Genomic DNA, 15,151 nt, shown 5'->3' on the forward strand with positions numbered 1-15,151 from the left:
TGGAGCAGAATAAATGTTGCTGTGCTGCATTCTGTGGGCATGTAGCCTGTGGAGAGGCTGAGGTTGAACAGTGTGTTTAGGTGGGGGGGTTGGTTTGTTCTGTAGTTCGTGCAAGACGCAGTCTGGGACACCATCTCGCCCCATTGACGCTGTGCTTTTGGCTTTTGAAAGGGCTGTTTTCACCTGTGCATCTGTGATTTCCGGGACACTACACTTTTCCGGTGTTGTTGTGGGCCCTTTTGGGGGTGAGAGGGGGGTGAAGTTTGCACTGAATCTATCTGCCAGGATGTCGGCAATAGCAGTAGGTTCAGTATATTTTGTGCTATTTTGTACTAGCTCAGAGCAAATCTGTGAGTTGCCCCTTAGGTTCTTGACATAGTTAAAGAAGGCTTTGTGGTTATCTTTCGAATCCTTGGCTGTTTTTCTTTCGAAGTTAACCTTGGATGATTTTATGAGGGACCTTAGTTTCTTACTAATACTGATCAGAGATGTCTTTCCTTCTTGGGATTTGCCTTTTTTCTGAACTAGTTTCCTCCTTCTATTGTATAGCCTGTTTATGGCAGGGGTCCACCAGGCTGGTTTCCTTCTCTTAGGGGAGTGCGTCTTGGTTTTGTTAGGGATGGCATGATCCATGCATCCTTGTAGGTGCTCATAGAATTCATATGTAAAGGATTCTGTGTCTTGGACACTGTTATCCTTTAGCGTGGGGGCTGTGAAACCTACCACCTCTGTCTTAAGTAAGGTGAATTTTGCTCTAGAAAATTTTTTCACTGTGGTTTCCTTGGTTGGGGGTGGTGATGTGGTGTGGACATCCAGAGTGATTAGTTTATGGTTCGATATAACCAGTGATGGGTTGACCTCTGGTGCAGAACACCTGTCGCCCAAGTTGGTGATGACCAGGTCCAATATGTTTTCACCTCTGGTAGGGGAGTTTACCAGCTGATCCAAGGCATTTGAGTTGATAAATTCCACGAAGCGCTGGACCTGGGAGTTTGTACTTCAGTAGTTTTCCCAGTTAACGGTAGGGTAATTGAAATCGCCCAATATCAGTGTGTTCGGTAGGACCTGTATGTTTTCCAGTGTCTCCAGAAAGGCGAAGTGTTGGTCTTGGGTCATGGAGGGTAATCTGTAGCAGGCCACAATTTGCATTGCAGATTTGCCTGATATTAGTTGCACATGGATGATTTCAGAGCTATCATGCTGCGCCAGTAACTTGGAGGTGTAGGTATCCTTGATGAATATGGATATACCCCCTCCTTTTGTGTTTCGGTCCATGTTCTGTGGCCAAAATGGGTGGTATGAGTTGTAGCCCGGTAGTGCTGGGGTGCTCTGTGGAGCCTTGACCCATGTTTCAGTTACTTATGCACAGATGTCGACATTCTCCATACTGAGGAGTGCTTTGAGCGCGTGCATTTTGAGATTTAAACTCCTGGCGTTGAGTAGCATAACCCTCATTTTTATTTGTGCTGTTTACAAAGGTGGGTTTGACTTTTGAGCTTTGCCTAAAAAAGGCTATGGGGGCAGCAATAGACTTGGCCAGTATTCGAAAGCCTAGGGGTGACAGGTGCAAGCAGTCTCTTGCGAAGCAACGAGGCTTGTCGAGCATGTCATCCCAGGTTGATAGACACTGAATCCCCTTTGAATGACACCAGAAGCTTAGCCAATTGTTGAAATTGATCATTTTTTTCTTTATACTGCGGTATCATTCTTAGTGAGGGCAGGATGCTGGTCGGGGTCATACCCGCCTGGGCTATGTGATCATTGAGCTCTTCCATGTCTCTCTTCATGTAGTCCAGGGAGGTACATCACAGGTCATTCACACCAACATGAACAATGACAGAGTCATATTTGTACTTGTTCTGGAGTGACCTGAGTGCATGTGTTATGTGGCAGATTCTGGCTCCAGACAGGTAGCTAACAGTAACTTTCTCCTTGTCCAGCCTAGTGAGTGGGACGTCAATGTGCCTGACTATAGAGTCACCTATTACTAGTGTGTTAGGTATGTTATTTCGCCTTAAGGGCTGTGATTGTGCGGCACACTGATTTTGTGTTTAATGTGTTGCCTGGTTTGTGACGGGAGGTGCAGGTTTTTTTGTGTGTCCGCTTTGGAGGTGTCTGATGCTTTTCCAGGTTTTTATTTAGAGCCTCCGAGTATGATTTTGTGTATTTTTTGCCAGTGTTGGTTTAGTATGTCTATGTGAGGCTGGAGGTGTGGTGCAAGTGTTAACTTTCTCCTCATGACTGCCTGTTCCAGTCTTGGGTGGAGAGAGCTTAGCCTCCAATTTAGCTATATAATTGCATCTCTCGCATATGTTAATGTTTTGTGGTAGGAGGAGAGGGTTGTCTGTGTACATGAGGCAGTTGTAACATTGCCTCAGGATACCCAGGTTCATCAGCTGGACTGGAGAGTATACCTGAAATTGCCCTTCAGTCATGCCTGAATAGTAGTGTGAGCTGCTTAGTCGCTTGGTTGATGTGGGGGTGAATAATGAACCTTGCCCTGCTGGGCAATCAAGTGTCTGGGTAACTATCACTCCATAAGCTTGACTAGTCTGGTCTGCAAGGCTATGGAGCACATCATCATGGAACTCATTAACAAAGACATTGGGAACCTCCAAACACTTGACCCGAACTAGTTCGGCTTTAAGGGTAGATCATGCCTACTAAACCTGGTTGACTTCTTCGAGACAGTCACCAAGGCCATAGACGAGGGAAAGGTGATTCACACAGCCTACCTTGACCTCACCAAGGCTTTCGACACCATTCCCCACTCTGGTATTACAGAAAAACTCACCAGCCTGAACATAAACCCCTAGGTCACGAGATGGGTTGCCAACCGGCTTACAGACAGAACTCACACTGTAAGAATAGCCAGCTCCAGGTCCGACTCGAAACCAGTCACAACTGGTGCCCCGCAAGGCTCGGTCCTGGGACCCCTAATGTGCGGCATATACTTCTCAGAAGTACAGGCAAACACAGGAGGACTATGGCTAACCAAGTTTGCTGATGACTGCAAACTGGGAGCCATAATTGACTCTCCGGCTGACACGGACATCCTCCAAAAGGACCTTACTGAGATGTACACCTGGTGTCAAAGTCATGGCCTCAAGCTAAATGCCAAAAAATGCATTATCATCCCATCTGGGAAAAACAAAACACTCACGAATTACCACATAGGTGTCAGCCCCCTTAATACAGAAGAGGTAATAAGAGATCTTGGGACCCAGGTTAGATAGTAATCTCTCCTTTGACAATCATATTGCCAAAGTAGTTAGGAAATCCTTCTATGTGGTCCATCTAATTACTAAAGGGTTCGCATCTAGAAATAGAGGTTATAGTGCCCCTGTACTCGTCACTCATTAGACCCATCATAGAGTACAATGCCCCATTTGGGATGTACCTCGCAAGACACTTCCAACAGCTGGAAAGACCACAAAAGTACCTCACCAAGAGGATTACTGGTCTCAAACATGTGTCCTATGCAGCCCGACTGAAAAAACTCCGGCTGTATTCAGTGGCATATCGCTTACTCAGAGGTGATCTCTGCCTGACTTACAAAGCCATGTCCAACTCAGAATTGATGGACATGCTCCACCTAAAGAAATCCAAGTCACTGCGAGCCACGCACTCTAGTGAGCTAAACCTCGCCACAACAATAAATAGAACATGCTGAAGGGATAGATTCCTGTCACAGAGACTCCCCATGCTTTGGAACAAAATTCCAAATTACATCAGGCAGAACCCCCACTAACGCTCTTCAAGAAAAACCTTAACGAGTGGATGGGTAACAGAAAATACACCCGTGGGATCACTTCATTGGCTCTGCTTGACCGAGGATCAGTTAATTAATCATTGGGGTGGCGAAAGCCAACACTCTGGCTAGGCTTATAAATGTCCTTGGGCAGATAGCCTAGTACCTACCTATGAACCTATAAGTACTTAAACCAGAACTAATACACTTTTTGAATAAGAGACACTGAACCTTCAATCAGCCGTTCCCAACTTAGCTACCTGTCCTGCCACAACAGTGCAGACCACAAACCACCGTAATGTAAAACAACTGGTCTGAAGCCCAAGTGCTTAAACCAAAAGGCTTAGAATGATAGTTACACCAAACAGTAATAAATGCAATTGAGTACTTTTAAGATAATGCAAAAGCAAAATAAAGTAGGAAGAAACACAAATACAGTAAAAGGAGATGAATAAAGTGCAAATTTTTTTTTTTTTGAGTGAGCAAATGAGATGGGCCCAGGAGGGGTATCCAAATGCAAATTTACAAGAGGGGCAAGCAGTTTCAAAGCCACCAAGATTAACACCAAAACAAAAGCAGGGAGGGTGGGTGTGGAACTAACTGAAAAAACAGAAACACAACTTCCAGGTAGATAGTAGTCAACACAACACAAATAAATCAATTTAAATGCTGTATTTGAAAAAAAGTGCAGATAAAGATTTACTTAAATTCAGTTATACGTCCAGTTGATTGCAGGTAGGTCTTAGCCGGCCAAAGTTCAGAGTTTAAGCAGAAAATAATCCAAAATGTACCACTTATATAAGGCAGAAACCAAATATCTTGCTGCTCATATTTATCTCCAAATAGAATTTTTTGTAGCACTTGGGATTCTGTTTTGTTAGTGCGGAGTTTGTGTAAATGTGCTAAAAAATAATGCAGATGCAAGGCATTTGCCATCTGTGCAGATTTCTAGAGAGGTTCCTTTAGTATGGTCATCTGCTGTATGTGATTGCAGCCATTTCTCTGATTAATGTCAGTTTCCTCCATCTTAGTTGTGCTTTAACTGTCAGAAGATATTGTAGGAGAAACTTGAAGTGGCAGTAAACTCATCCTCTTATCCTAGATCAGAAAACACTGGATGTGAGTGAAGTGTTGGACTTGTATGAATGAGTAAATAAGAACGCTTCTTCAGACAAAGCTTATTGGAGCATACATAACATTGTGAGCACGACCGCTGAATTGCTTTAAGAGGGCCTTGCAGTCCGTGTTTGCTGATGTCCTCCCAGCGGTCGAGTGATATTTAAAGATATGCAGGGTAGGTGTGTGTATGAATGGGTGTGCCTTCTTTGAAGGTTGGGCATCGGGCTGGCAACTCGGCACCGTAACAATCCACTGCCAATCATTAGCAGACCGGAGTTCTGCTGTGGCGAACCCTAACCGGGAAAAGCTGAAAGACAAGACCTTATCTGTACATTCCATAGGTTTGGGTGGATTTTATTGCTAGCATTTGTCACTGTTTTGTGTCAGTGTTTTGGTTTATAAGCCTTGAATATAATGCCTTTATTTGTAGCAGCTGGGTCATAAACTAAGGAGGGGGAGACTGAAATTGAAGCACAGCAGTCAGAAAGAAAACATTCCTTGATGTGAGGGCTTCGGAGACAGAAGGTCAAACCATCATTGTTTCTTTTCAGAATGTTCAGTATTAAGAGTCTTGCATGTCTTATTGTAAACTCAAAAGATTTTTTTTTTCTTTTTTGTTTCAGTGCACCAGGGATTGATTAGAGTCTGCTCTAAACCTTTACTTCTGCCAAAGGTAATTTACATTCTTGAAACTGCATTTGGTTTGTTTTTTTTTTTTTTTAACTTGCATGTCGCTTGCCATCAGGTGCTGCTTCTGGACCTGAAGCTGTATGCATGTTCCAGTGTATAGAACCTACTTTCTGTTAAGGATAAATGTTTTCTGCATTAGGATAAGGGTTAAATGTGAACATCATCGAGCTAGTTAGGTCAGCTGTGAGGTTTTGTCCCCGACTACTAGTCATATGAGCCGAGAGTTGGACAGGCTGGGGAAGGATTAGACTGCACTTCCAACATCTCCTCATCTTTGGAGGAAGTCTAGTGATGTCCTGCTGAAGAGACCAGTAGAAGGTAACTTGATCTTGGGGATGGGGGGGGGGGGTTAGAAATGGGATAAAAACATATTGAATTAAAAGGAATGACAGTTGACGTCTCAACTAAATACTACTTTATCAGTGGTATAATATGTATATGAAGCTATGCTAATTTCAGTTACTATGACAATAGCTAGTAACATTTATTTTCAATGAACTGTTTGAATAGTTATTCCGAAGTCACATTCTTCAGGTATCCCTTTGAGCCTATTACTATATCTTCTGCTCTTAAGCCGCGGTGGTGCAGCGGTAGTGTTGTTGCCTCACAGCAAGAGGTTCTCCCGTTCGATTCTCGGCTGGAGCACCTTCTGTGTGGAGTCTGCATGTCTTCCCCGCGGTTAAGTGGTGTTCGAAAGACGTGCAAAAAATGGGCTTGCCTTCGTTGAAGGTTGGGTGTCGAGCTGGCACCTCTGCACCCATAAAATATCTACTGCCAATCATTAGCGGACCAGAGTTCCTCTGTGGCGACCTCCAACTAGGAAAAGCCGAAAGAAGAACCACCATATCTTTTGCTCTTCTGAAAAACTGCAAGTCAGCATGAGTAGTGATCTCTGAGGGTTCCAGTTCACCATTGGGAAGAATTGCACACCTTCCTCTATCCATAAATTCTCTGCTTTCTGTTGGTTGGCACATATGAAGTGATGTGAGACCCAGTTATAATTCTTTGTAGTACATGGAGCTTCAGTTCTTCTGATATGCTACTTGCTACAAACAAAAAAACAATACAGGAGTGTTCTTGAAATCCACGAGCACTTTAGTGGTGCCAGACAGTAGCCAGAAGCTCATTGTACCTGTAATGGGCTAACAACTTTAAAAACAGTTATACTTTAGAGTGCCCTTTTTGTGTGGCAGTGAAAAGTGTTTTATAGCTTTCAAAGCTGTTTTAACTTGATTTTTTGTATTATCTAGTGTGAAACTAAAGCATTACTACTATAAGCCATTCATAGAAAATTTGTTATGCAACTCTTGTGTCAGTGTATTGCAAGCTTGTCTTTTCCTGATTTCAGAGTGTAGTTAGTATGCTGCGTGTACTACAGTGTAAGTAGTGGTGTTAACTGCTTTCTAGTAACCATCTGGCAGATGCATCTATTATTAGTAAATACAGTTTGCATTGTTAGATTTCAGTTTGGGATAACACAGTTTGAATAATTATTTGTTAATGTATTGTATTGTTCAGTTGTTAAAATTTTAAATTTGGAAATGTTTTGAGTAAATAGTTTAATAAGAAAAGTGTTACGATAGATGGACCCAACAAGATAAAAGCATCCAGCATAAGTTGTGAACTTTTATTTAGCAAATGAATTTGCCATTTATAGATTGTAAACTTACCTTCATGTAGATGTATTGTTTTTTATTAATTTAGGTCATTACATGCCTTGTTCATGAAATATGATATGGCTTTTTATACCTTATGTTGGATGTAAATAAACGAGTTTTTCCTGGGGGGGGCACCAACTCTTTAGCTTGCGGTTATAGTATTAAAATAACCACAGTGTTGTAATAGCTCTGTATGTGTGAATAAAAAAGACGGGAGACAAAAATAAAATATGCCCTTAAAAGTCTTTTCATTCTGAAGAGTTCAGCACTTTGGGGTCAGCCTTAAATCATTAAAATAGTCATGCATTTTCAGTATAACATGCTTTTGTTGATATTCATTATACCCTTGTGTGACCTCTTTGTTGAAGAGGAAAGTGCTCAGTGTTGACATTTACATTAGTCCCAATGTTGAAGAGTGCATTCAGCTTTGTCTGAGCCATTGTTACGTTGAGACATGTCCTTGTAGAACCATAACGGGCATTGATCACAGTGAGCAAAGTTTGTTCACTGGCTTATCACTGAATCTGCAAGTGTATTTGCCTATTAGTATTCATCCTGACTTTGAGTGTCTGGACTATCTACCCTGTATAACCTACTGAATAGTTCTTGCATTTGATAAACTATGTTCTCAGAAGTGTTGAATTGTATGATTTATGAAACTGTAATGCTTGCAGCTGAAGAAATATGATGCATATATTGCTTCTTGGATGCTTGTGGGTTGTGTCAGTTTAGACTGTGTAGCCTTGTCTCACTTTTTGCCATGAGGGACTGTATGATTGGCTGGTCACTTGAGACTATTCTGTGTTCAGATGTTTTTGAAATTGTCATCCTCATTTGAATATTGGAGATCCCTTATGATTTTGTACCATTCCAACAAGGCTGGAATCATTTTGGGCCATCTCCTCTTTATAAACTGGGTTCTGCTGCTGTAGTGATTTTTCTTTACACAGTAGTAATGGGGGTTTGTTTCTTAAGCATTTTGTAAGATAATTTTGCTGTTTGAGTTAGACTACTGCATCTTATTTGCTACAGCTTAACAAGGACCATTTCTCTTTTCTATCAAGGATTCAACTGCCTTTGTAGCACGCTTAAAAAAAAAAAAAAAAAAAAAAAGTCTGTGTAGGACATCGTGACGCACCTTTCTAGTCTCTGGTTTATATCTTTGTGCATTGCAATCTGATTGTAGCATCCTTGCTTTATGCATTTCACACTGCTGTTCTACAGGGCATTCTTTCTTACACTAAAGCCGGTGATACTATGTATGTAGTTAATTGGTAGCAGTTATAGCCTCGCTTTTGGCCATTCATTTCTCTAGGGATTTTTAGCTGTGAAAAGCCACTGGTTAAAAATGCTTTTCTTGAGCTGGCATGTCTAAGTTTTCACTTTCCTTCCCTTGTAACTTTTTTCCTTTCCCAATTGTAACCTAATGTCAGTATGGGAAGCAGATTCCCCATAAAGACCATCACGACCAGTCTCTCTCTCTCTCGAGTGAGTGCTTCTCACAACTATATGCAGTGGTCTATCAGCCATGCATTTCTGCACAAGACCCTGTATAGTTGTCTTCTACTTTTCCGTATATTTTGAGAACCAGCGACTTAAGCTGTTGGCTCAGGGTGCTATGACAAAAGCCTCCCATCCTGTGGGCCAGCCGTCAGCCAAGAAGATGACTCTCAAAATTAAGTTTAATCCAGTTGCTGCCCAGCTTCCCCTGGATGTTTCTGTAGAAGTTGTGCTATGTCAGAGGCCTACATGGATCCGAATTCTTATGTGTCATAGGAGGCTTTTCTTATGTCTGCATTTGACATTAAGGGGGAACCTCTGCTGTTAATATCCAACGTACCAAGGGGAATTACTCAGATTTTAGTAAGGAAGGAAATACCAACTACAATTATTGAATTTCAAGAGTCTGAACATCCGAGGGTTTTTCAGGTGAACGACCCACAGAAAAAAAAGCAGAAAACTAAACACATCTCCCCTGTTAAAGATCCCCAGCATGAATGGCGGGATTTTACTCGGGGGTTGTTTAATGCTTTAATGGCCTTAAAGTCTCATCTAGGGGTTTCTCTCCCTAACCCCACCCCCCAGTCTTCCACTCCTGTTAAGAGGCTTAAGGAATTAGATTCCTAGGATGAGGACTTGGATTCTGGAGAAGAATCCTTGGCTTATTCTTCCCGTATTCTTTCCCCTCTGGACTACTTTTCAGAGGAAGAGGATTCTTTGAGTCCAGACTCCCCCTTGGAAGAGTTGTCTTTTTCCTTTGGGGATACTATTGCCCGCATAATGGAATATTTTAAGTGGGACTGTTCCCAGGTCTCTGACATTCAGAAGAGGTAGTATGAGCTGATACAAGTGGAGTCTCCCAAATCATCATCTGTCCCTCCTCTTTTATCTGCCTTTTTGGATTTCTTTTCTGCTGCTTCTGTAGCTTCTGACTCTCAGCCTCCAGGACCAAAGAAACTTGTCAGGATGTTCACCGTGTTACACTGCTGCAGTCATTACACTTGGGTTATCCTGCCATCAGGCGGTCCCGCAGTCGGCCTGAGTTCCAACGTCTTGGTCCGGCGTCTGTTGCTGTCGCTTCTTCCCTGACGTCAGTGCGCCAGGGGTATATAAGATACATCTGACGTCATTTTCTTCAGTCTTACTTGCCGCGCGGTGCCCGAAGCAGAAGCAGTTTGCAAGTGCCGGTCGACCGACTCCTGAGATTTTCGAAGTCGAATTTCAGATCCAAAGTCTTCAATAAAGCTAAGTAGTACCCCGGTGGGGAAACTTTTTTCTTGCCTCAGACCGATGTCAGAAATAGTTAATAATTGTATTTCTTGTGGGAAGCAAATACCTCATAGGGACTTAGACTCTTAATGTATTCCATGCCTAGGCCCTGATCACAATGTCACTAGTTGTCGGTTTTGTGCTAGATTTAACAAACTCACTATAAAAAGACGTTCTGATTTTGCTTTGCACTACTTTGGCCGAAGGTTCAATTATATGATGCCGTCAGATCAGCCGACAACCTCAATACCGAAAAAACGCAGAGACAAGGATAAAGACAGGCATCCGAGTTCCAAAACTGACGACGAAACCTCCAGTCGCCAATTCTCATTGAGGCGCTTTCGCAGCCCCTGACACCCGCTACCTCAGAGCCACAGGCCGCTTCCGACTCCCACGTGGAGACATCTAGGCCTCTGGAAACTCAAGGTACTAGGCCTACAGAAACTAATACCACAGATTGGGTCATTGAGCAGGCATTGGCTTCTGAGGGTGTTTTCAGACGTTCACAACTTGCCATTAAAACAACAGCCAAGACAAAGGTACCATTAAAGACAAAGAAACAAGTACAGCATTCTCCTGGATAGTCCTCCATGCCTAAGAAACAGATGCTTAAAATGGCCGAAAACCTCATTAATCTAATCAGGGGTTCCCATCCCCCTCCTGAGGAAAAGGCCTAGGCAGGATACAGACGGACTCCTCTGATCAGGTTTCCATTTCCTTTGATTCCTATTCAGACCAGAGATACTCTCTACCCCCCCATGAGGACTCTGATGCTGAAGAATCTATCCCTTCAGCCTCTCCTCGTGAGGATTATTCTTTTGGGGAAACTTTACATACCATGAGGGAGCATTTCCATTGGGAAAGCCAGCCAGGATTACTCAGAATCCAAGAAAAGGCTCAGGGATTTCCTCTTATTGCCTCAACACAGGCCCCTGGCTATTCCGCCTGTACTAGATATTGTAGATGATGTGTTCTCTGAATCCAGTTTATCTCCTGACTCTTTGCCCCCTCCTCCAGCCAAGCCAGATAGGTACTATAGAGTCCCTGACTCACACAAGTTTCTTTAAAAAAACCCTTCTGATCCAGAAACTATTTCCCAGGGTCCAAAAGGGGTTAAGGCTTCTATTGCAAAAAATCCAGTACCCTCTGACAGAGATTCAAGAGCTTTGGATAGATGGGGGCGGGAGGGGGGGAGAGAAAGTATACACTTCAGCAACTTTAGCAGTAAGAGCTTTAAATTGTCAGTTTCACATGCTTAAGTGCCAACAATATTTAATGGCTCAGTTAAAACAGAAAATGCTTGCAAGCACAGAAGCTCCTGATTGGAAAGAAGTGCAGTATTTGTTGCATGCAGTTGAACAGGTGGGAAAACATACTCTGGAGTGTGGTTTTGATTCTTTAGAGGCCTCTTGTAGAGCCGCAGTTACAGGTTCTGTGATTCGAAGGCATGCTTGGTTAAAAGAACAAAGTTTACCTGATCATGTCAAGGCATAATTATTGGATGCTCCTTTACAGCATGATACTCTCTTTAGTGTTAAGACAGAAGAGGTGTTAAAGAAAATGGAGGATAAAGCTAAATCTATGCAAACAGTCAAGGATTTCTTACAGGTACAGCCACCTCGGTTTAGCAGAAATTGGCCAACAAAGAATTGGTCCTTTCCAGTATCAGACAGGCCACAGAGAGGCAGATACAGACGCCCAAGAGGCAGATCTCAACCCCAAGGCTCAGACGACAGTGGGGCACCTCATCCCCAGAAGGTGGCAAGGACAAGTTTCAACCTTACAGGAAACAGTCACAATGACTTTCCCCTTCGTACGCCAAGCACGTCCCTTTTGGAAGCCCCCTTAGGGGAAAACTAGCACTTTTTTCTCAAAACTGGCAAACAATCACCCAAGACAAATGGGTCCTGAATATTGTGTCTCAAGGTTGCAGATTCCACTTTCATACTTTACCAAGGCTAAAAGGAATGCCAGACCTGCCACAAAATCAATGGGCAGAGGCACAAAAACAAATTTCAGCCCTTGTGGACATGAGAGCTATTCAAAAAGTACCACAACAGGGACAAGGATTTTACTCAAGACTCTTCCTGGTCCCCAGAAAGGACAAGGCCTGGAGGCCCATACTAGACCTTTCAGTTCTGAATACTTACCTGGATATTCCGAAATTCAAAATGTTGACATTACAGCAGCTTCTACCCATGCTGGGCAAGAAGGCTTGGCTTGTCACTCTGAACCTCAGAGGCATACCTGCATGTCCCTATCAGACAAAATTGCAGAAGATACCCCAGATTCAAAGCTGGTACAATGCACTGCCAATTCTCTGCACTGCCCTTTGGCTTATCTACTGCGCCCAGGGTCTTCACAAAGTGCCTGGCACCAGTAATTTCATTTTGTAGACAAAAAGGAATTCAAATATCCGTACCTGGACGACTGCCTCATTCAAGCAGACACAAAGGACATTCTTCTACAGCATCTGGCACTTGTAAAAAGGTTGCTAATTTCTCTAGGGTACACAGTAAATGAAAAGAAGTCAAAACTAGTGCCCTTGCAACAGATTATATTCCTGGGTGCCAGCTTGGATACAACGGCCCAGATGGCTTACCTCACGCCAGACGAACAAGTTCAACTAACTCAATATTTTCAATTGCTGGCAAGAAAGTCCCATCTCCCTGCAAGAAAAATTCTGCAGGCCCTGGGATTCATGGCATCCTGCATACTACTAATACCATATGCCAGACTGCATATGAGGAAATTACAATGGTACCTGAAAAGTGTTTGGACTCAACACTCTCACAGTTTAGAAGCAGTAATACCAATGATTCCCTGCCTACAACAGGAGTTTCGATGGTGGGCACAGACATGTCACCTAAACAAGGGTCAGCCTTTTACCCAACCCACAGCCAGGCAAACTCTAACAGATGCTTCGGATTACACCTGGGGAGTACACATGGCAGGAAAATGCATTCAGGTTAAGTGGACCATAGACCAGATGCATCTTCACATCAATCAAAAAGAGATATTGGCTGTTCAAAATGCCTTAACAGCTTTCAAGGACCTTATACATCCACGACAATTACTACTAAAGACAGACAGCACCACAGTAATGTGGTACATAAACAAGCAAGGGGGCACTCATTCTTATTCCCTATGCAGGCAAGCCATGACCTTGTGGAACAGAGCTCTAACATATCAAGTTCACCTGCAAGCACAATTCCTGCCAGGAAAGAAAAAAATACTCTGGCAGACGATCTAAGCAGAAATATCATGGACCCTCATGAATGGAAATTGAATCCACAAATCTTCAGCATGGTAATGCAAAAGTGGGGATGCCCCGACATAGATCTTTTTGCCTCCCCACTGAATTGCCAACTACAAAAATTCTGCACAAGGACTTAATACAAACAAGCATGGAAAGTGGATGCTCTTCTGTTCAGCTGGAAAAACCTAAAAGTTTATACCTTCCCACCACTGCCTCTCCTTTCAAAGGTACTCCTAAAAGCCAGACAAGAAAAAACAGAGATGATCCTGATTGCTCCAGACTGGCCACGCCAGCACTGGTACCCTATCTTAAGGAACTTGGCTCAAGGCCCACCATGGATTTTGCCTCAAATTCCACACCTTCTGACTCAACAAAACAATCAGATCCTGCACGGTCAGCTCAAAACACTAAACCTGGCTGCATGGCAGATACATTAGTCAAACAGACAACACCTCTCTGTAAAGCTGTTATGGATGTCATTTTGGAAGCCAGGAGGCCTAGCACCAGGAAAGCTTACTCAGAAAAATGGAAGAAATTCTGTGCCTGGAACCAGGCTCAAAGCCTTGACCCTCTTGTTCCAAACATTCCTCAGATTTTACAAGACTTAACTGAGATGCTGGACAGAGGCCTATCCTTCTCATCAATTAAGATCCACGCCTCTGCCATTTCAGCACATTACAACATGGATCCTCCTTTATTCTCTCATCCCTTGCTAAAGCAGTACCTCAGAGGGGCTAAAAACATAAGACCGCCCCGGAGAGCACCAACACCAACTTGGGACCTCAATTTCATTTTGGAAAAACTGACCCTACCACCTTTTGAGCCAGCCAATACAGCCAATCTAAAAGTCTCCGCTACAGGCATTAATGGCAGTGGAACCTTTTATAATTTTTCATCAGGACAGGGTATCTTTAAGGACAAACCCTACCTTTATGCCAAATGTGGTATCTAGTGTGGCTCTTAACCAAACCATCCATTTGCCAACTTTTTATCCAAACCCCCAGAATAAAGGGGAGAAAATTCTGCATTCTTTGGACATACACAGGCAGCTACACTTCTACTTGGACAAAACAAAGGCTTTCAGGAAGACTGAGCAACTGTTTGTAGCATATGCTGCAGGATCACAGGGCAAGGCGATCGCAAAGCAGACTATCCAAATGTATAGGACACTGTATTCGTTACTGCTACACACAGCATGGAAAATCAGTCCCAAAGAACATTAGGCCACATTCCACCAGGGCAACAGCCACTTCAACAGCCTTTCCCAGAGGAGTACCTACCAAGGAAATTTTGGAGGCTGCAACTTGGAATTCAGTGCACACCTTCACCAAGCATTACCACCTGCCTCTTTACTCTAAATCCAGAACAGGATTTGCCACCGCAGTTCTGCCGGGCCTCATAGCCAATCCTAACTCTTTATAGACCAGCCACCCAACCTCCGCTTTGGGATTCTACCCAAGTGTAATGACTGCAGCAGTGTAACACGATGAACACAGTACAGTTTTGTACCTACCATAAATGTAGATGTTAGTGTTCAAACTGCTGCAGTCCAGGTTACCCTTCCTCCATCCCCTCTGAACTAGCTGGACTATACCTTTCTATCCTATACAACCTTTGGAGTGTATTTACTGGCGACTGAAGGTATTGTTTGTATTGTATATTTTTGATTAGCAATATGTATTGCCTACCTACTTGGGGGCACCTGACATCTGGGGCAAGAAAAACTGAAGAAAATGGCGTAGGATGCATCTTGTATACCCCTGGCGCACTGACGGCAGGGAAGAAGCGACAGCAACTGACGCCGGACCAAGACTTTGGAACTCAGGCCGACTGCGGGGACCACCTGACGGCAGGATAACCCAAGTGTAATGACTGCAGCAGTGTGAACACTCGAACATCTACATT

General features: G+C 43.3%; 1 protein-coding gene across 1 annotated transcript in view; it reads left to right on the forward strand.

Annotated features, from left to right (window-relative positions):
* Positions 1–15,151, forward strand: part of PRKDC (protein kinase, DNA-activated, catalytic subunit) — a 4,917,417-nt gene that overhangs the window by 795,816 nt on the left and 4,106,450 nt on the right. The window contains exon 9 of the mRNA XM_044065724.1: positions 5,494–5,543. Within this exon, the coding sequence (XP_043921659.1) occupies positions 5,494–5,543 (50 nt within the window). The remainder of the gene's footprint in view (positions 1–5,493; positions 5,544–15,151) is intronic.

Source organism: Protopterus annectens, chromosome 3.part0, assembly GCF_019279795.1.
Source record: "Protopterus annectens isolate FY-2018-M chromosome 3.part0, PAN1.0, whole genome shotgun sequence".
NCBI lineage: Eukaryota > Metazoa > Chordata > Ceratodontiformes > Protopteridae > Protopterus > Protopterus annectens.